The sequence below is a fragment of the Lycium barbarum genome, chromosome 7 (assembly GCF_019175385.1).
Source record: "Lycium barbarum isolate Lr01 chromosome 7, ASM1917538v2, whole genome shotgun sequence".
Classification (NCBI taxonomy): Eukaryota; Viridiplantae; Streptophyta; class Magnoliopsida; order Solanales; family Solanaceae; genus Lycium; species Lycium barbarum.
The window spans coordinates 111,342,392-111,365,252 of NC_083343.1; the positions used below are offsets into that span (position 1 = coordinate 111,342,392).

General features: G+C 34.7%; 2 protein-coding genes and 1 long non-coding RNA gene across 3 annotated transcripts; 1 reads left to right on the plus strand and 2 right to left on the minus strand.

The window, feature by feature from the left end:
• Positions 1–756: 756 nt before the first annotated feature.
• On the minus strand, positions 757–1,994 carry LOC132602424 (senescence-specific cysteine protease SAG39-like). The gene is made up of 2 exons (XM_060315278.1): positions 1,562–1,994; positions 757–1,472 (listed from the first exon to the last, which is right to left on the minus strand). The coding sequence occupies exons 1-2, from the start codon at positions 1,992–1,994 to the stop codon at positions 883–885; spliced, it is 1,023 nt and encodes a 340-aa protein (XP_060171261.1). The 3' UTR covers positions 757–882.
• A 2,409-nt stretch (positions 1,995–4,403) lies between these two features.
• On the plus strand, positions 4,404–9,916 carry LOC132603809 (abscisic acid receptor PYL9-like). Its single transcript, XM_060317057.1, has 3 exons — positions 4,404–4,893; positions 5,833–6,048; positions 9,177–9,916. Exons 1-3 carry the CDS (start codon positions 4,795–4,797, stop codon positions 9,393–9,395), a joined length of 534 nt encoding a protein of 177 aa, XP_060173040.1. The 5' UTR covers positions 4,404–4,794; the 3' UTR covers positions 9,396–9,916.
• Positions 9,917–15,403: 5,487 nt separating this feature from the next.
• On the minus strand, positions 15,404–17,110 carry LOC132602425 (uncharacterized). The gene is made up of 3 exons (XR_009567776.1): positions 16,358–17,110; positions 16,169–16,281; positions 15,404–16,059 (listed from the first exon to the last, which is right to left on the minus strand). It is a non-coding gene; the product is annotated as an uncharacterized LOC132602425 (long non-coding RNA).
• Between the last annotated feature and the right edge of the window lie 5,751 nt (positions 17,111–22,861).

A 22,861-nucleotide genomic window follows, 5' to 3' on the forward strand; every position in this document is an offset into this window, starting at 1 on the left:
AAGTATTTTCTTCCATTTTTATTTTTTTGGGATTTCTGAATTGTCTGGATACTTTTTTAATGAATTTGCTTAATTATTGTGGATGCTTAATTAGTTTTCCGGTGGGAGAAAACGTAGACAATCTGATCGTTGGTAGTGAGCGATAGTAGAAAAACATCGTTATATATGTTGGTGAGAGCGTGCTTAAAGCCATACATTCATGGTGATCATGCAAAAATCACTCAACGGATTATATCAGAGCAAAATAAGTGTATAAAAGTGAAAATCCCTTGGATTAAAAACCAGGATAAGTCCTCGTGTTGCATTGTACATACGAATACTGGACAAGTAATTATTTTAACCTTGAATGTGAATTGATTTGTATAACATTTTTTAATGTATGGTTGCAGTTTGAAGTTTGAGTAACTGGAAATGATTTCAAGTCGATTGAAAAAGTTGTTTGAGCAGACTAAAAGTTTACCAGTTAACTCAAAAATCCTCCTCTCCTATATTTTATCAATTGACTGTTATGGATGTGTTTGTAAGACTCTGAATACCCTACAGCTGATAACTCTGTTATAAGCCTGTCAGTCAAAGATACAAAGTAAGAATGACAGTCAGTGAGTACTAAATACAAATAAGTTGTTTGGTTAGTGCAGTGCTTGTATGAAAACCAGCAAGAAACAAGCAGAAACTATAAGATACACAGATTGAAAGGCAATTAATTATAATTTCATCACATTACCAGTCTTTTTACATACAAGCTTTGGTTTAACACTTAAATTGTACAAACAAGTCTATAACATACACAGAATTCTGGACACACCACATAATTTATGAACATTGTGACCAACAATGGTCTGTAGAGAAGAACCAATAGCAAACTTGCACAAACTTCAAAACTTAAGCAGTAGGATAAGAAGCTTGCATAGCAATTCCGCAGAGTCCTTCTTCAGCACCAATATTTCTCTGCATTCTAATGTAACCATTCTCGCCCCAATTGGTTCCCCATGAGTTCTTCACTAACCAATACTGCGTCCCATCACTAGCTTCACCATATCCAACTGCTGTAACACCATGATCTAACTCAGTTCCACATTCTCCAGTAAAAACACCGCTTGAATAGAGCTGAAAATCCGATCCACTAGCATCAATGGCGACAGATACAGGTTGGTTAGCTACAGCTTTTAGTAGAGAAGACTCGCTGTTGGCTGGAACATCTTCGTAACTAGTAATCTCTGCAGCATGGTTGGATTCCTTCCCGGTTTTGCAAGTGCCATCGGTTCCCTCGTATGGGTAATTGGATTCAGTAGTAAGCCCATGGTTCTTGATGATAAACTTAAAAGCATCATCCATAAGACCTCCTTCACATCCCATATCCGAACTTGTGTCACAGTCCACGAGTTCCTGCTCGGATAAAGAGATTAACTTACCAGTTTTGATCTTGTTGATTCCTTCTGTGGCAGCAACAGCAGAAAATGCCCAGCAACATCCTACATTATAATAAGGTCGTATTAGTGTTTAGTATTTCAAATTCATTTATAGGGAGGTTAAATAATGATGATGAGTTAGTTTGACTTACCACATTGTCCTTGGTCTTTAATTCCAGTAACAGCACCCTCCTTTCTCCAATCCATGGTAGTTGGAGCAGTTACATTTTCATATTTGAATAACGTAATTTCAGACGATTTCTGGTGAGAAGGCATTCTATACCTGTTGCGAGTGGCTGTGAATTCCTCATTTGTCAAATCTGCAAACTCATTGATGCCCAACTTGTAAGGCTTGATCCCAGCCTTGTTGACAGAATCGATGTACTCAGCATTGTCTTTGAATATTGTGAATCTTTTTGCCTTCTCTACATCATCTTTGTACACACGCCCAAAGCGAGCCATCCACTGTTCGTGTTTCTGGACCATTGATGTTTCATACAAGCCGCGAGATGTTGCTCGAGAAGCCTGGAATAACAAAACTAGTAGAGCTGCAAAAGCAAGCTTCCAATTGAATGTCAAGGCCATCTTTTTAGTTACCTAAATTCTTTCTATGGACACTAATATTTTTGTGTTTGAATGTTGATGAAATATTTAGAGAGATCAAGGTATATTTATAGTACTGAAGATGTTCATTTAACATGTTCTTATGATGAATTATGATTGTGACAATGGAGATAGATTTCGTACACGTTGCTTTGATGTCCTCAAATGATATAAACCTAATAAGCCTCTCATTTGTAACTTTCTGATATGTTTTATTCCCATAAACTTGGAATATATAGTTCAATGGAGTACTTAACCCCAATGTTGTCTTAACCCAATGTTGTCCTATTTGCAAATCACAATAGCTTCTCTTTTGGCCCTTAATGTGACACGGAAGAGAACAAAAAAATAGTTACCACAGCATGTAATTTTCACTTTAAGCCTAGAGAAAGAGAAGCATTTTCATAAACGACATATCTTACTTGTCCTATTATAAGTATAGCATACGACTCAATTAGTAAAGTGGATTTACGGTGCTACCATGGGCGGACATACATTATCTCAAAATAAATATTTATTCGCACTCGATATTTATATTAAACTATTTATGTCAGATGGATCTAGCTGAATTTATTTAGGATGAAATTTCATTTTCCTCGGTAAAATGATAGCGTATATATGTCAAGTAAATGAACTGACTTGACCACAATATCTCTCTCTCTTTTTTTTTTTTTTAATTTATAACCAAAGTTTTGAACCCACTGGCTCGATTAATCCAGATTCGAGTTCTATCCTATATAGTAGCCCAGCTTAACAAAATAATTACCTTAACCTCTTTTTTATTTTTTTAACAAATTTTAGCCAGTATGTAGTGTATAATCTATATATAATCATCGCAAAACCTATGTATATTCAGTGTATATTAGTTATACACCTATTGTAAATTGAGTATATAATAGTCAAAAACACATCTCAAGTATTGCTTTTTTGTGAGTTTCCTACCTAAATTATCAGGTGTTTGTGTTTCCAACCTGAACTATCACCTACTATTTAACAAAACACACCTGAATGATCAAGTAGTTGCATTTTCCAACCTAAACTATCATCAACTATTTATTAAAACACAACTAGACTAGTATCTGATGGTGCTGGAAACTAGCAAAAAGGTGATATTGACCATTATCTCTTATTTTATTTTTTTATTTTTCCAATTAATTCATTCCATGTGGAGTGTCATTTGACACCATTTTTAAACACACAAAAAGACAATGTACAACACACACCATCAAATATTAGTCGAGGTGTGTTTTGATAACTACTTGGTGATAATTTAGATAGAAAACGCAAAGACCAGATAGTTCAGGTAGAAAACTCACAATAAAGTGATAGTTAAGGTGTAATTTAACCATTATCTCTAAAAACTATTTCGACTAAGCGGATGAAGAAAATTAAGATCCAAAGGGTAAAATACCTTGTAATTAAGGATCAAAGTTACAAGACGTACATAATTTAGAAGGACCTTTTGCATATTAAAAAACATTTTCTGAAAGTTAAAAAAAAAAAAAAAACTTAATTTTCTAGAAAATCATGGCAGACATAATCTCCATTTATGCCCACTTTATTTTTCTGTCTCGCGGGTTCTGACTTGAGCCGGGGGATATATCACTTGTGGATCCGAATATTCTATTGAATTAAATTAAAAACGAATGGAAGAAAGGAAAAAAGTGTAGAAAATGATAACATTAGTCCCTTAACTTTGGTAGCAGGTCCAAAATACTTTCTGAAGTATCATTTGAGCAGTTTTAGTCCTTTTTTTCCCCCTCCACTAGGACTTCCTTTTTGCTTCCTTGGTGACTCAAATCCACAACTTTTGGGTTAGAAGTTGAGAATGCTTATCATATGAGCAATCACTTCTTGTCAGTTTTAGTCCTTTAACTTTGCCTAAAGTGGACACCTTTGGTCTCTGTCAGAAAAATAATAGACAAACCTCTGATCATTAAAAACTAAAAAAGCGCAGATAAAAAACTATAATTGACACAAAAATAATAGAAATTGCACCTTAAGCTACACAAGACTCTTGAAATGTGCAAAAAAAAGAAAAACTGTAAAAATTATACTTCGAAATGCGAGTTCTCATTAAATATTTTCTATTTTTATAATCACTGCAAAATCTTTTTGATAGGCATAATATCAGTTAAATTTAATAGTTAAAATCTGATAAATATCTACCTGAGACAAAAAATGCTCATTTTTTGGCAAATTTAGAGGACCAAAACAGCTTAGTTTGATACTTAAGGGTCCATTTTGAACTTACCACCAAAGATAAGGGACCATTTCGTCATTTTCTCAGAAAAAGTCAGGGGATGCCAGAAATGAAAGCAAGCATTATCCAATAATATGCTTTCTACTGTTCCATCTAGTCTTTGATTCGCCAATTTTGTACACTCTTTCTTGTTAAAAGTATGTTTCCATTTTTGTTTACACCAACTCCCTTGTCTCAATTTACGTAGCAACACTTGTTTTTTTTTAGTCTGTTTCAAAAAATTTTAATTTTTTATATTTAAAAATAATTTAATTTTATGAGATTAATTACAGCCATACAAATATATAAAATTTATTTTGAACTGTAAATTTCAAAATTCTATGTCATGATTTATTTGTGTCAAGCTAAATGGTGCAACATAAATTGAGACGGAGGGAGGAATAAAGTTGTTAAAACAAAATGGACCCCTAAAACCCAACTTGCTCTATATTTTATTTTCATTAAAACTAGATCAATTTTGTACCATTCACACTTTTGTTTTGTCAAACTGAAATTTTTCTGTTTGAGATCATAAGCAAGATGGAAGATGAATACATTAGGAGACACCATAAACATGTGGTTAAGGACAATCAGTGCAACTCTTCACTTGTTAAACGCATTAAAGCTCCTGTTAATCTTGTAAGTTTAATCCATTTAAAGTACTTTGTTCTTTTATTTTCATATATTCTCAGATCTATATGCCATCAACTTGTTTTGAGTTACTCCCTCCGTGTATTAAAAATAGATGTTTATTTTTACTTATCCAATTTAGAAAATCAAGACAGAATTTTATCACTTAGTTCCTAATTTACCTTTATTACTCTTTCCGTTCACTTTTACTTATCCACTTTTGACTTTTTACGCTATTTAAGAAATAATAAATGAAGTGCATAATTTACCAATGTATCCATATTAATTGATGCGTATTTTTATTGAATTTCAAAAATGTTTTGAAGTGAGTAATTAATACTATGGGTAAAATAGGAAAAAATAAATTGTCTTATCTTAATATACTAAAAGTGATAAGTAAAAGTGAAAATCTATTTTTGTAATATTGGACAAGTAAAAGTGAACGGAGGGAATATTAACTATCATCATTTCCTAATGCATTTTCCAAAACATTAAATTTATTATATTGAAAGGGCTATATACTAAACTTATCATTTGATTAATTACATCTTAGGGGGTGTGCCAAGTCAAACATGGACAAGTAAAAATGGACAGAGCGAGTAGTTGCATTGTAGACAAACAAGATTTAGGAATTGGGATTTTGTCTTCCTATAAAGTAAATTGGTCGAATTGTGTAATTTAAGATTTGTTGATATAAATGTTTTTGTTGCTGTTCTGATGTAAAGAAGAAAATGTGTTTTTATGTGTAAGACATTGTTAATTGTTTCGCCCAAGGTTGTGGCCTAGTGATCAATGAAGTGGGTTGAAAATCATGAGGTATCTGGTTCAATTCCCAGCCGAGATAAAAGTACTAGGTGATTTCTTCCCATTTGTCCAAGGCTTGGTGGACAGGTTTCATGTGTAACCAATCATTGGATGTGGGACTGACTGGTCTGGTATATTTCATAGGTATGGTCATTGGTGAGAAGGTTTGATCAACCACAAAGGTACAAACCATTCGTGAGCAGGTGCGTAGTGCAAGGGGACCTTGAAATTGGGAGTGTGAGAGAAGTGAATGTACGGTCGGGTCTTCCAGCCACCACCAGCAAGGAGAGGTTAGAGCTTCTAGACGATGAGGAGCACATCTTTGGCGTAAAGATTGTTGGTGGAGATCACAGGCTTAGGGTATGCATCTTTTATCTTCTCATAGAAAATATTGAATCCATTGGATGCATATATATGTTGGCTACATTGTAATATAAGGAGCTTTGGGTATCTTAAAGTTGAATTTATTCTGTGAAAAGGGAATACAGAATCAAGTGTCCGTTGAATGGTAAGAAACCATGTTTTCCTCTAACCATCTTGCATCTGCGTATAACTGACTATTATATGCTCCTCCTCCTGTTGCGGTTGGGGGTTCATTTGCACTTTTCCCCCCTACTTTGTGCTGGTCTTTAATTTTTGTCCCTCAAGACAAACAACTTTTTCACGGGGCATAAGTTATATTTTCGCATTATAATATCCCGCAAGTTATTCCCCGTTCCCTTAAAGAACTTATGCCCCGCTAGACATAAGTTTGATTTTGAACGGCAAGAATTAAAAATCAGCCAAGTTAAAAACCAGCCCATTTGAAGGGCAAGCCGTGCAATTTCTTCGTGGTTGGGTGAGAGACAGGATTTTCATTGTAAAAGATCTATATGTACTTGAATCCTTGCTGTTCTGAACTCCAACTAGAGATGATGTTACCACCATTCAACTATGCTGATTACTTCTCTGAGGAGTCTTTGGCACTTGAGCTTTAATTTGTCCCTGTTTAAACGAGTTATCCTCTTCCTCCTTCTAACATCTAATTTTATTTTTTCTGATCGGCTTCTTCCACCAGAACAATAAGGGGTTTATTTCGACATTCTATTCTGAAAGAGCTGATAAATCAAAGGCAACTTATAAGTTAAGCATCCATTGTGGGATGAGATTCTCAAGCTTATTGTACTATTTTATACATGCGTGCACAGAGCATTTGAACTTGAAACTTCAAGTGTTCAGCATTCATTATGGTCACCTTTGTTTATTCAAATGTCTTCACGGTGTGTGTCTGTTGGGATGGGAAAAACACAAACAATGAAGTTTAGAAACAGAAATTACATGAGATGTTTTATAGTGATCATGAAGTGTCCATTCAATAAAGAAATTTAAGTTTGAAAGAATGTTGATTGAAGTTTAGACGGAAGTAACTTCAGTTTTACTTGCACCTTGTCATGTGTGACCTTTAAAATTTAATTTTCTGGAAAAATATTTGGACCATCTTCTTTATTGCCTCAGAATTGGCTTACTCAGTTAACACTAGTTGTGTTTGAATATCACATGGAGGCTGCTTACGTTCCATGCTATTCTATCACTTTTTTCTTGAGCAAAATGAGTCTTAGAAAAGTGGCTAATTAATGGTACTCCTCCTGTCCCATTTTACACGACGGTGTTCGACTGTATACAATGAATAAGAATCAAATGAAATTTTGACACAAACTAAATATATGCAAAGTACCATAGTTGACCTTGATAGCAATAATTAAATGGGAGATGGTAAGAGTCCCGCATTTCCCTTCATCTTCATCACTTTTATATCAAGTGGTTTCCAATAAGTCATGTCAATAACGGTAAAAATAGGATGTCTATCTTATTACCACAAACTAAAGAGAAAAGAGTCACATAGAATGGAATAGAGGAAGTTGTAAATTATATCAAGTTTGATCCCATCCCACATGGTTTGTGTCGCGGAACTTAAATGGCTTAGATGGTGAGCATGTTGAATTGTTCCATTCATCAAAATTACGAATCTTCTGTCCTTCATTTACTGTTCTTTGATTATGAAATGGAGAAGTGAATGCCTGGTCAACTTTTCCTCATAGCAAAGAGACGTTTCTGTTGTTTTGTTTCTTGAAGAGGCATCGATGCAGCCCTGCCATTGGGTATAGTGTGGCATGTAGGGATCCTTTTACCTGTACAACATTTCACAAATTCTGATCCTATGAGTGTATAATGCTAATATTTGTTAACTGGAACGATGAAAAGCAAAATGACCGGCTAAGAATGGTTATTACTTTCCTCTGGAAGAGGCTAATGCTAAGTCCAAATAATCTTCCTCGCATCATCTTAACTCAATTTATTGAGCTTCTGGAGTAATAGTAGTTGGATTGATGATGAAGATCATACTCTTTGATTTTTTGTTCCTTATGGGGGTGAAGATTCTTCTTTATTGATATCCGTGGTGTCTAGGCCAGCTGGGGTACACCTCGACTAATTCCACGGGATACCTGCCACTCCCACCAGCAACAAGTATTAGGTAAATTAGCCCACCCAGTCAGTACCTTCTTGATACTATTTACAATGAAATTTACCTTAGATTTAAGAAAAAAACAATTCATTGAGCTTTATATACTCCTTTCTTTCCATGGTCTTATCTTGTGCACATACACTCTTGTTGGGTCTGGTATTTGTCAGGAATCTTTTAGTTTGTTTAGTTATTTGTATACCACTAGAAAATACACCGAATCTTTATAAACCTCTATTTTTCCTCAAGATACACATTATTGAGTAATGGAATGAAGCGGATCTAGATGTTCTTTCAATCTATTTTTAGTTCCAGAATAAAAAAGGTCCAGATGGAGTGAAATGAATGTTGAAGATTCATAAAGCCCTCAACTACTAGTTTGGGATTGAGGTAGTAGCAATTGTTTTTTGGTTAGGAAATGGAGAACTGAGAAGTGAATGCAAGGATAACTTTCGTCCATGAGAAGAGTGGTTTCTGTTGTTTTGTATCGAAGAATCGGTAGACATTCATTGACAATGTGGCAACGGATGCTAGGACCATTTTGCCAAAACAAGATTGTGCAACTCCCTACCATTTCTCTTATTAAGTATGTTATTCAAATATTTGATTAAGCAAAAGGACCTGCTAAGATTAGTACGGATAAATAACTTTCCTATGTGAGGGGCTCATTTGAAGTCCAACGAACCTACCTCTGCCTTAATTTGAACTCAATTTATTAAGCTCTCTGTAAACTCCTTTTCTTCCTTATCTTTTTCTGTTTCTTTACCAAATACATGTAGCTCATCATGAAAACATTGTGCTTCCATTCTCATAATGTGAGCCAGCTCTCCTTCCACACTTTGTAGTAAAATTATGTTTGTATGTTTTTGCATCATTTTCTGGACTGCATGTTTTTTGTTGGAAAACCGAAGTATTACACAGTAGTACTTAATATCTATACATTGAGCTTGTTAGCAAGTGATATCCCTTTTCTTTGAAAACGTGGCAGAACTACTCCTCGATTATCACTGTTCATCCGGAGGTCATTGATGGGAGACCTGGAACAATTGTGATCGAGTCATTTGTAGTAGATGTACCAAACGAGAATACCAAGGATGAAACATGCTTCTTTGTGGAGGCCCTCATCCGGTGTAACCTCAAATCGCTAGCTGATGTGTCAGAGCGTTTGGCGGTGCAGGGCCATACCGAGCCTGTTGATAGAATGTAGCTTCACAGTTTTTGCAAATGCAGTAGCGTGGGCATATGCGTCTTTGCTGCTGGAGCATACATGGATTTTGCTTAGAAGGTGAGTAGAGTGATGGGTATCATGCTTGTCCTCCTCGATCTCAGGCGAGCGTGTGTATATATATTAATGCTTCCTTTAATCATCTGATGGTCACCTCTGTTCTGCAATGACTATTTCACATTTTGAAGAACCCGTACTGATTCTGGCAGTGCGAAGTATTGAGCCTTGGTTGTAAATATATGCTAGGCTACTGGATGAGCTTTTGTTGTCATAAGAATCATGTGCTACTCTGCTGTGGCAAAGGTGCTCTATACACTTGTATCATTTAGAGGCTGGTGTGCTAATGGTATTCCCTAGACTGTAACTCTGCCTTCTTTTTTTATTTTTTTTGGTACTTATACATGACAAAAATTCCTTGTTTGTTGTATATTTCACCCTTCACGGTATGTTGTATATGATTTCTTGGTGCCTTATTTGTTCCCAAGAACATGTGGATCTCTGAAGCAATTTGTCTTTTCCCTTCTTCATCCCTTCATCCCCTGTAAAGAAATAAGAATGTGAAGGGATACTTCCAAGGAGCCAAGAACATCAAGAAAGATAAAGAAGACCACTTTTCTTTGTCTTGGTTTTGTTTCACCTCAGTACACAACCGGACCTCTTTTGTTTCAGTGAATTAAAAAGTCTACCAAATTTGGGAATACGTTTTGTTTTGGGAACATGCATGCATTTCAATTGCTTATCATATGTGTGTGTTGAGCTTAAATGGGAAAATATGATCAGTGGATCACATGCTCTAACCCAACTTGTTTAGAACTGAGATGTTGTTGTATCATTCATGTATGCTGCACTTAAAGTTGGTATACAACAACTACATCTCAATTACAAACTCGTTGAGTTATCTATATGAATTCTTACTTCCCATTTTGACACATTTTATTCCAATATGGAATAACTTGTGATTTATGACATTAGAGGTTTTCTGAACTTTTGGTTTTAACAAAGTCTAGTTTGTCCAATCATTCGTGGAATCAGGTAATCATAGTTTATCCATGTAAAAATCACAAGGAATCTCTCTTTATCTTCACCAAGTGCATTTTGATGGTTTTAACCCAAGAGGATTCTTTCTTAATAGTTACTATATGAAAATTTTCTTCTCAAATATAAATTTATGAACGCAGACAAGTGAGAAAGACTATGCATGAAGAGAGAAGTGATAGAATGAGAAACAATGGGAAGCTTGTTGAGTTATTCAAACCCAAGTCTTAACATTATCAATGGAACCGTTTGGGGAAGAAATGTAACTTCTTGCACATATGTAAACTTTCGCCAATAATAAACCTCATTGATGAATACATTTACCAGTGTGGTTGTGGTAAGGTCAATGCCAAGGGTGAAGTATCACCAACGGGTATAGTGGGATAGATAAAAGTTCTTCACTCTTAATTAGAGGTCTCAGATTTGTGCCTTGGAATGGAGAAAATCCTGGTAGAGGGTCTTATGCAACGCGAATATGGAGTAGTCCAGCCAGTGGTTTATTCAATACCAAAAAAAGGGTTGTGGTCAAGCGAGTTCATTTACTTCACATATATACACTATCATTTTACTGAGGAAAATGGAATTTCGTCCGAAGTAAATTCAATTAAATCCACTTGCGATAAGTGATTTGGTGTAAACATCAGGTACGAATAAAATTGCCCTTGATATAATGTAGGTTCGCCAATGGTAGCAGCAAATACAGGTTCTGACTAATCAAGACCCTGATTTTGCTACTCTCACATGCTCTTGCCATGTTTTGATTCATTTTCCTTTCTAATTCCCTTACTGCTCGAGTTGTTTGCTCCAGAAGTCAATATAATCCTATAATAGGGCAAGCAAGATATGTCATTTATGGAAAATGCTTTAAGTCCCTTTGCTTAAGGTGAAAAATGTTGTGGTAACTACTTTTTGTTATTTCTGCGTCCCATTAATGGCCAAAGGAGAAGCTATTGTGATTAGCAGAAGAGGACAGCATAGTGTTCAAGTACGTATAAATGTCATCAGTAGTGTCTATATTCCAAGATTATGGGGTAAAAACATATCAGAAAGTTACAAATGAGAGGCATATTAGGATTATATCATTTGAGGACAACAGGAGGGCGTGTACGAAATCTATCTCCATTGTCACAATCGTACATAGCAAACCGGGAAATCAGTCATCATAAGAAAATGTTAACAGAGAACATCTTCAGCACTATTTCATCAACAACATTCAAACACAGAATATTAGTTGAAAAATACAGGTCGAAAGAAAATGGCTTTGACATTCAATTGGAAGCTTGCTTTTGTAGCTCTACTAGTATTGGGAATGCAGGCTTCTCAAGCAACATCTCTCAGCTTGTATGAAGCCTCAATGGTCCAGAAATACGAGCCATGAATGGCTCGCTTTGGACGTGTGCACAAAGATGATGTAGAGAAGGCAAAATACTCAAAATATTCAAGGACAATGCTGATTATCTGTTGTTTTTTGTGCTTCGATTATCGTATTAATTTGTGGTAGTTACGACTACTTTTTCTTCCAATAAGATTTATTATGTTTTTTTATAGTATGTTGCCCTGACTTTTTATACTATTTGACTTGCTTTTAAACCAACCCAAACGCGCTCTAGGTATGGAAAGCTTGCTAGTCGAAGAAATATGCTAAACGTGTCACACATAGAATAGCAAGTTTTTTTTTGTACAATGAAAGAAAAGACTAAATAAAAATCTTAAAACATTCAAACGCAACACTGCTCAAGTCCGCTAAGAGAGAAACTCCATGTCCTTAAACACATTACTTCAGTGCATCAAAGCCTCGTCGTGGTTGCACTGGCAACAGTACTGGTGAGTGGTAGAGAGTGACTATATATTCGAGTAATGTACAGTGCCCTCCTCAAATGCTCATGCTCTTCCCCAGGGGCGGAGCTACCCTTGCCTGAGGGGTGTCAAGCGACACCCGTTCGCCGAAAAATTACATTGTATAGGTTGGTGAAATTTTGGTTTTATGCGTATCTATTACAGTGTTGACACTCCTTGATACAAGTTGAAGGCTCATCGCAATGGTTAAGGGGTTGGTAAAAGTCCCTAAGGTAGTGTGTTCGAACGTGGGTCTTGACATATCTATATTTTTTGACATCTCTTAATATGAATCCTGGCTCCGGTACTGCTCTTCCTGCTCATTCCGATGTGTGGCCTCAACTCGAAGACCATCAGAGGTGTCTCATCTTCTTCATCCTCATCGATCTCCACCTCTCTCCTTTTTCTCTTCGCAGTGCTTCGAAGTGGAGGGTCGTCATCCAGTAACTTCACAATGGGCACTGTTGATAGCTGTTGGCTCAATAATTAGGATTGATACATAGAAGGTTTTATGACTAGACAAACAATGTACCCAAGACAATCAACTGGAAAAATAAGGAGGAAATCATTTAAAGAACCAAACATCCAATCAGAGCTCCAAAGGACTCAGTGAAGCAGTCGCAACATTCAATAAGAATTGCTCAAAGGAACTGGTCCTTACACAACTGGAGACTCAAGCTATTTCATTACCGATTTAGAGAAGACGGAATATTGACTGATGCATATTTAATGAAGGGAAGGATTTTAGTTATGATAATATCTACAATTTACCATAATTAAATAACATGAAATTTAGCATTCAAGTAGGACAAGGAAGCTAACACACATACATAGGGGTGGGCATGGTACGATATCTGAAATTTCGGTATGATAATTTCAGTCTTCAGTTTCTAAAAATACTATACCATAATCATACCAAATTAATCCGGTATGGTTCGGTACTTTTAAGTTCGGTTTTGGTATTTTGCAGTACGGTACATTGGTACCATAGTTTGTTCAACTTCGACTTACATTTACTCATATCGTAAAGAATTGTGACTTCGGCTATTCAAGAAACGTCTCAATTATATTGTATTAACACCTTACACATGTAAAAATATTCAAAAGAAAATACAAGAAACCCTTTTTGTAAATCAATTACACGAAAAAGGCATGTAAATCAAGATAGAGTAGTCAAAGTTTCAATCTTTAAAAAATTAATTTTCTAGTAATACTAGTTTATATATTTGTTAGTATCATAATACTAAGATATATAAATTGTATATGTAACTATATACCTCAGTATGGTATTTGTCATTTTCTTTATGAATACCAAATAGCATATCGAAAACCAATTTTTTTAAAAATGCATACCAAATACCATAATACTGGAACCGCGATATAAACAAATTCAGTTTCGGTATGGTAATCGATGTCTACCATACCGTACCCACCCCTACACGTACAACGAAAGAATTGAAGATCCAAGATTTACAAGGTTTGGTTTCTGATACAATTAATGAAACCAAAACCTTCAAGGATTCAGAACTCAAATCAACCAACTACTATATATACATAGCACGAAGGAGCATTGAAACTCGACCACAAATCCAACATTACTACAAACATCCAACGAGAAACAAGTGTGTGCGCAGTCTATACCCTGTTCTAAAAAAGAGCCAACTAATCAACGAAGAACCTGAGCCTTATCAAGTTTTATCCTTCTAGTTCTTTTGTTGTTATAGTTAGGTTCTGATTGTGGTTCCACTTATTTTCCTTTGCAATTATTGGTGATAAGTGTCGTTGATATTATTATTTCTAGGATCGTAGACAGATTGTTCAAGGAATAGGTCCTTTAGGTTTGACAAGAAAGTTGTAAGCATGTTATCGCTTTGGATTATAGTGAAGATTTCGATAAATCCTATAGGAAGATAGGTCGTGGATTTGATTCCCTTGAGCAGGAGTTTTTCACATGAAAATCCTTTTTCTTTTTTAATATATTTCGCTGCAAATTCCTTCTTAAGCAAACTGCTTCAAGAATCTAATTCTTGAAGTGCAAAACAGTAGCCTGATCCTAACAAGTGGTATAAGAACTAGACCTTTATACAAAGGCTAGTACCTTGAAAGATGAAGACACCTCCTATCGTACAAGAAGGACAATCAACCACAAGACCACCATGCTTTGACGAAAATTATTAGGGATGATGGAAAGACCGTATTGAAGATTATATCACAGGCGAAGGTCCGGAGCTACAAGAAATTATTCAAAAACGCTCAGTTATTGCCAAAGCATCAACATCCACAGATGGCAAAGAATCAATATCAGAGTTCTCACTCAAAGATGAAAAGGACTACACAGAAAAGGACTTTTAGGCCATTAAAAAAAAAATGCAAAGGCAAAGAAGATACTCATATGCGGCCTTAGACCAAAAGAATATATTAGAATCTCTTCCTGCAAGACGGGCAAAGAAATACGGGACACCTTTACAGACCACCCATGAAGGAACAAGTCCGGTAAAGAAATCAAAGATCTCCATATTAAATCGACAGTATGAGTTGCTTAGAATAAATGAAGAGGAATCCATCTAAGAAATGTTCAATAGGTTCACCAGCAGAACCAATGAACTCGATTCTCTGGGTTTAGATGTTCCTCAATGAAAGAGGATTGAAAAACTGCTCGATATCCTATCTGGCTCTTGCAAAAGCAAAGTTAATGCTATCATGGAAGCCAATGACCTGGTTACAATGACCATAGAAAACCTTATGTGAAATTTGAAAATGTATGAGATGAGGAAGTTCCAGGCACACAAAAACACTCCATCAACTAGAAATGTGAACCTGGTCCGCGCGGCCAACCAAAGCAAGGATTTCAGTGACGAAGACATGGCCTTGCTCACCAGAAAATTTTAAAAAATTATTAAAAAGGGAGGATTCCAATACAGAGAGGAAGTTCCTCAAAATCAAGACGGTCCGAGAGAAATAATCGATGCTGTAGATGTGGAAGTATGGATCACCTCTTGCTTTTAAGTATGAGATTTCTTTACACACCGTTAATGCATGTATAAAAGATAAAATTATTTTATAAAGTCTCGGTTGGCTTGCTTGAAATAATGATTTTGATCATGATATCTATATGAATTTCCCCTATTTACTCTAATTTAAAATATGTTTTTAGTTGAGAGCAGTATGTATAATAATATTCTTTGTGCAAACGTAATAAACAAAACTCTTGACGTCGAATGACATGGATACCAAGGGCGTTATAATTTTCAAAAACAAAATAAGTAAAACCTGGTGTCTCCAAGGCTTAAAGGTAAGTTCTACATAGTGGTGGTTTGACCAACTTTATTGTATGGAGTTGAGTGTTGACTAGTAATTCCTTTCAATTCTTCAAACCTCTTGAGATATCTTCACTCGCGAATTTATTAGAAATTAAAATAACTTTCTCCTCTTCGTCACCTTTTTTCTCCGCCACCACCATTTTATTTTTGTTTGGGGATGCACTCTTGATTTCAAGTGTAGGAATAGTTGAGCTAATTGGAGAAACACTTGAATGTCGTTGAGAGCGATTAGAGGAGGATACATTAAAGTTTAATGCTCTAGGAACAATATTTATGCCGTTGGGAAGCTTATTTTTGGCACCGCGCCAGTGAGACAGTTGCGGTCATTAGTAAGCGGGGGAGGATGTTTATGTTCACCATGATAGGCCACAACAAAAAGATTTTCACCCTTTGGGCTTTTCTCAATGTGTTTCTTGACTCTCCAACTTTTTAAGGTGCCACACCTGTAGTAGTTCCTGTCGTGTCACACACAAAATAAGCATCACAACATTTTATTAGGTCACGAAAATTGATGAGAAAGGAAAAAACTTTCCATGACATGAAAAACATGTTGAAAAAACAAACCTCGGGAATGGAGAAGTTTTTATTGGCTTTTGACCGTACTTCTGCCATGCCATGTATCATCTACGAGTTCCTCTTGCCTCAATTCAAAGATAATTTTTATCGGTTGATTTTTCCTATGACAATCAGGTGACTCATTTAATCTTAAAAATTCATTTCACGTAAAATGAGACAGATTGAATGGAATACTACCTTCTACGAGTCTGGATCAGACTAGTTCTATTGGGCACAGTTAAAGTAGGATGAACTAAAGCTCGCTTCACCAGTTGTTGTTGTGGATTAATCAATTGTTGTGCGGTTGTTGACACACGTTGTTCTGCTGGTGGTGCAGGAGGAAGAATTATTGGTTTGCTAATTAGTTGAAGGGGGACGGGGTTTGTAGGGTGAATGATCGAAAAAGATTGATCATTTGGTTTTTGCTGTTGAGTGATCGGAAAATTCCTAGAAAAAATTTCTACTAAGCCTTTGAAAGATATATCGTCACAGTCATCATCTAAAAGTCCGTCAAAAAGATTTCAATCATCATCATTTTCAAAAGGCAGTGACTCTATGCCTAAATTAGGAACTACAATGTTGTTAGGTCTATTAATGTTGCAGCTTCTTACAACCGCGCCTAGATCCCAATTATTAACCCATTTCAGCTCTATATAAAAATGTATCTAGTTAGCTAGTTTTAAAAATGGGGTAGGGTAGGGGTTAAAACCATAAGAAATTAAAAAAAAAACAAAAAAAACCCAATTATGTATTGTGAGAGAGAGGAGTAGGGGAAAAGGGGGGCTCAAAGACTAAAGAGGGCACTGACTTTCGGAGAACATTAGCATATAAAAATGGAGAAAGAAAACTGATGTAAAAGGGATTTGAGTGGGTGGGGATTTAGGACCAAGCAAGGGATGAAAAAAATATAAGATTTGCTTATTATATAGGAGAACTCAAAGGGGAACCCACTCGCCCCGCACATCCGCATTCACTTAGCATTTAATGCACATCAAATGTTTTTTTCCTCTTGTAGGGTAAGTGATTTTAGCATTTATATGAACAGATAAAAACAACACTAAGTGAAACGGAGGTACCTAAGAAAAGAAAATTTGCAATTTTAATACTTTTTTGATGTTCTTTGACTTTGTTGCAAGCAACACCTTTTTTTGTGGGACCAATAGTTACAATCAATAATTTTTTTTGTGGAAGATATGTTTGGTGCACCCCTTACTGTAGCATATAAGAAGATGTCACAAACTCTGATGAAGTAGCAGAATATGCCACAACAGCTTCGGAAATTTAGATGTTGTAACATGTTTGGAAAAGGGAAACAATTTTTTTGTGGCAATATAAGTGAGCTTTGAAGTGTGATCTATCTGGTCTATAGCCTATTTGGCCAAGCTTCTAAAAACAGCTTATTTTAAAAAATACTTTTTCAAAAGTACTTTTCAAAAAAATACTTTTGGCTAAAAGTAGTTTGTGTTTGACCAATTAATTTAAAAAGTACTTTTGAGCAACAATTAGTGTTTGACCAAACTTTTAAAAAATGCTTTTATGTGTATTTTTCTCAAAAGTACTTTTCAAAAAAATGCTTTTGGGCAAAAGCTATTTTTTTTAGCTTCTGAAAAACTGCTTCTCCTACTCCCCAAAATCACTTATTTTCTCCCAAAAATTTGGCCAAACACCTCACTTTTTATAAAATAAGCATTTATTGAAAAAAATAAATACATTTAAAGGGAAAATAAGCTTGGCCAAACAGGTTACTAGTGACAAAAGCTTAGAAGAACTAAACCCGAGGTAATAAACTTAAGCAGCGAAACCTCTCAATTACCAACTCCATATTAGAAAATATCTCGAGTACTGCCAAGTGTTTTGATATTTGGAAAAGTAGCGGCAAGTTATGACCTTGTAAGTTGTATGTGTGTTGGCAAAAAAAAAAAAATTGTAGTACGTAATGCTTGTCTAACTGTTACGTCATTAAAATTAAATTTATAGATAGGGAAAAATTAATTGAGATTTGGGACCATGGGAAATTAGATGACTTTTATTCAGTACACACATGAATTTTACATTAACCTAAATTACCCCCTAAACTTTGAATTTTGATAGCTCGATCCCCCTGGACACTAGTGTGGCAAAGAGTGTCAATACACTTTTTAGCCAAATGAAAAGAAGATTTAGCTAAACTAATGAACTTCAAACGGTGTAATTTCTAAATAAGAAAAAAAAACTGTGTATTTCTTCTTTTCATGTAATGACTATTTATTTCAATTTTGTTGTTCTTTTTCAGGTCATATTTGTAAAAAAAATTGATTGGAATTTCATTGTATTTAGCCAAAATGTTGGAGTTTCAACTGTGTATATATTTTAAAAAGTTTCTTATTCATATGCAATAATTATTTATTCTAATTCTGTATTTTTTCTTCCTTGCCAAATGTGTAACAATAACTTAATAGAATGTCATTATCTTTAGTCAAATAATAAACTTGCAGCCACTAATAACATTGTTGCAAGTTTTTTTTATACATATTGGCTTCATGGTCAAAATATACAATTGGTGGACATGAAAAGGTTATAAAAAAAGAACTGTCAAATTGTGAAGGCCTTGCAAACCCATCACAAGCCTTTCGCGGCCCGTTGAATACTGATTTCAATATTTTTACTGCCTAATGCAATTTCTTTAAAAGATGACAAAAGTAATTCCTATGTAAAAGAAACGGTTATCACGAGAAAAACATAACATAAACACAAGAAGGAACAAGCACACAATTGTGAAACAATTTAGATTGATAGCCTTAATTATATATAGCTAACTAGTAGATTTATCCGCGCTTCGCGCGGTTACGAAAGAAAATGATGATTTATAAACTAATCCCCTTAATTTTATGATATTGTCAACCGTTAGGAAAGATACTTTTTATTGACATAACTTAATTAATTGTCAGCTGTTAGGAAAGATACTTTTATTGACATAACTTAATTAATTGTCAAATAAAAAATAGATAAAATTTATAAATAATATATATAATTCGGAAATATAGCTCATTCAGCCAAATAGCCAAAATGTCAATATACACTTGAGATTCATGCTTCATCTCTAATACTCACAAGATAAGGTACATCATCTTACTTAAAGATCATTTAGTTGTATCTAACTATCATAAAATTGATAAGTTCATTCAACATTACCAATAAAAAAAATTGTAATAAAACGTGATTTTCCTTATCTAACATAGATAAATGAACGGGGAAACAAAATACTACAATGGATCCTAAAAACAAAAGAAAAGATGTGGTCAAAATTGTTGCAGTATCTTTTAGAATTGATACATTTAATTGAAACATGATACAATAATGGATTAAAGGTAAAAAGATCACAGTACCTTAGTTGTAAAAATCAATATTCTTCGCATGAAGACACCAGTTTGCTATGAAGCCTTGAGTCACAGTAATTAGAAAGTGCCATGCACAACCATCCAAAAGGTTCTCGTCACTACTAACTCTGCTCAAAAGATAATATTAAAATTAGGAACTTCCACAAAACAAAAAAGTATTTTTCGACATAAAGTTATAAAAGGCCAGTAACATGTTATACACTGCCCAACTTATTTTTTAGGATCATCACAATGAAACGAAAGTTGTCCACATAAGCTTAAGAATGAAGATAAATTATATCATAGCTCTTAATATAGTTCACCTTCTATTTCTTGCATAGACCATTAATATTCAGAACATTTGACAAAAATTAACAGAAAAGAAGGCTAACGAAATATTTAAAAGGATAAAGATTTAAATATCTAAAACAATAAAGATTTCACAAGAGTAAAAATCTGAAATGAGATAGCATGCCTTCTAAATTATGGAGGTCAAGTATAAGGAGTGCTTACATGTGCTATTAGCTATCCATTCATGAGCGCCTGGATATTTCAAATATAAAGAAAAAAATTCTTCAAATTGACATTGGAAGGACTGTTGTAAAGCATGCCATAAAACCTTGCACAGTTAAATTTAATACTATGTGGAAGCGAGGCGCAAAAAATTCATCTACAAATCATATCATAGTTCGAAGCAACCTGAATATATATGGTAGTACAGTTATTTAATCTACTTTCAGATAATAAGGATCAAGATATATTGCTAGAGTAAACTAAAAGAAAAGAAGATAAAGAGAGATTTGCTAATAAATCAAACACTTACAGTATATCAACACGACTGTGTGAGGAAAATTTGTAGCCATCAAGTTGAGCCTTTGCAATTTTCATCTATCATTATAACCCTCAGCTGTCCTCATAACTCTTCATTATTGTAATTGCAACCGTTAGTTTCATTTGCACACGTCTTAATCATTTTAATTACAATCATTATTTCTGTTATTACTACAACGTTTAACTCATTTATATAATTATGTTTCAACCAACCGTTTCTCAATCTTCCTTTCGAAGAGAAGAGCACATACAATGAGAGGAAATTATATAGAGATATAGATTTAATGTGAGTTATGGACATTACTAATTAAACATAAAAGTTATGAAAATGAAGAGGTGTGAGTTATGGAGTGACTTAAATTAAAATAAAATAATGGAGAAAAATAAGAGAAAATGTCAATAGAATCCTTGGCCAAAGAGAGGTGCCACATCACCTTGTCTATGCCTAGCTTTATATTATATATAGATGTAGGAAAAGACGTATTAGAAGAACACCTTAACAAATTGTTTGTTACACACACTAGTTACACAAAAATGATAATATAGAAATTGTTATTTGAACACCTTACCTGAAAAATTATTTGGATCACAAACTAATGTTACACATATTATATGGTGCATACTGGATAATGAGGCAATGGTTATTTTGTTGGTGATTAGCAATGTGGGATTGCGAGATGAATTTTCTACATATATTTATATTATAAGGATTGTCTACTTTAAAAATATATTTGTCTTTAGATACTTTTATCTACGTAATTGTTGTGAAAGTTGTCTTATTATTAGTAATACAAACATGCATTTAATACTGAAGTCATGTAAAATTGAGTATTGGAAATTGGTTTATAACTTCTTCACCATAAGGTTGTTGAACAAAATCATCATTTATATGTACATCATCTATTGATGAGCTCCTGACACTACGGAAAAAGAAGAAAAGGAGGAATAAACAAAAGAAGTAAAAGAAGGAACTGAGCAGTTTTGAAATTCTACTTTGTAGTTAATTATAGGAAAGAATCGCCTGAACTAACAGGATACAATATCTACTAGTAGTAGAAATGAAATATGTGATAATATACATACCTTTTATTTAAGCTAAAACATAGAGTCTTCTTGAAAGAACAGCAAAGTTTCCCCTTTACTTCTTGCTCCATGATCTCAAAGCACAGACTAATCGAGCAAGAGCTGCCCCGAATCTCAGCACTTGCTGAGTTCTCCTAGTACATGTATCTGCTTTGGCTTATTATCTGTTGCAAACAACCCCAATCTCATTTTTTTTTTTGATGCCTTCAAATTTTAGATGCTTCAAACTTGTTTAATATCTATGCATTCCAGCAAGGTAACAAGCCCTCAAGCTCAGGTTTATCCTTATAAACCAAATGAATTCCGCATTCAGTTATTACTCCAAAACTAGAGAACTCAAGATGGCCATAATCATCTGGTGTTTTTCCATTTACCTTGGATGTATCCCATAAGCTAGCAAGAGATACAAATAAAAAATATACTGCATCAGCAAATTCAGACTCATCTAACTCAACTTTCTGGCTCATTATTTCTGACTTATCATCATAATATAGGGCCATCAATTTAACTATGACCTCACATGACCCTTCAGAACAGCATATAGCAAATCCCAGGAAGTTACCACTTGCATACCAATTCTCAGGCAAACTGATTAAGACACTTCTACCCATTCCCTTATGATGGAACCAACTTGGGATTTTTGTGCCAGGATGTACCATGGTAAGCACTCTCTGCTGTGAGAAATCTGAAGCAGAAATGACATGCTGTAGAGCATAGATAAACTGGAGCAGAGTCTGCGCTAACAAATCATTGAACTCATCATATTCACCATACGCAGCTGTGAATACCATCAGCTGTAATTTCTTGAACCTGGTTTCCAATTTGTGGATACTTCTCAGAGCCAAATGATAATTTGGACGCAGTACATTCATATTTGGTGGAAGTTCTGGCAGCTCTTTGAGCATCTTGCAATGTGTCAAGTTCAATAATTGAAGGCAACAAAGTAAAGCTATGCTTTGAGGCAGATGCACAAAATTATTTCCTTCAAGATCCAACTTTCTCAACGAAGATAAGCATCCAATGTCTTCTGGAAGTCCTCCATCTATTAAATTGCAGTAGTTGAGATCCAGAAGTTCCAATGAACGTAATGTTGTTTACAAATAATCTGTATAAGTCTAAATAAAATTTCTGAATCTATAAAACACTTAGTAAAAGCAGATTACACAATCTGTAAAAACTTAAAACCAGTAAATTACAGAAAATGGACAAATGAACAGAAACAGTGTTAGAAAAAATATATTCAGAACATAATCGAGCCCACTTAGTTCAAAGTGTGTCCTTAAGGAAATTATTCCCCTCACAGTACTCGAGGTTGATGGAATATCCCCTCCCAGGATAGAACGATTATCTTACCAAAATAGTAGTACTCCAAATTCTGGTAGCGGCGAACCACTCAATGGCAGTATATCACACAGAAAAGAAAACTTTTAAG

Excerpts from the sequence above, each read along its gene's own strand:
- LOC132602424 (XM_060315278.1), bottom strand. The coding sequence starts at position 1,994 with ATGGCCTTGACATTCAATTGGAAGCTTGCTTTTGCAGCTCTACTAGTT. Across the intron at positions 1,473-1,561 it reads TAAAGACCAAGGACAATGTG|GATGTTGCTGGGCATTTTCT; the intron begins GTAAGTCAAACT and ends ATTATAATGTAG.
- LOC132603809 (XM_060317057.1), top strand. The coding sequence starts at position 4,795 with ATGGAAGATGAATACATTAGGAGACACCATAAACATGTGGTTAAGGAC. Across the intron at positions 4,894-5,832 it reads TTAAAGCTCCTGTTAATCTT|GTATGGTCATTGGTGAGAAG; the intron begins GTAAGTTTAATC and ends TATATTTCATAG. Across the intron at positions 6,049-9,176 it reads GTGGAGATCACAGGCTTAGG|AACTACTCCTCGATTATCAC; the intron begins GTATGCATCTTT and ends AAAACGTGGCAG.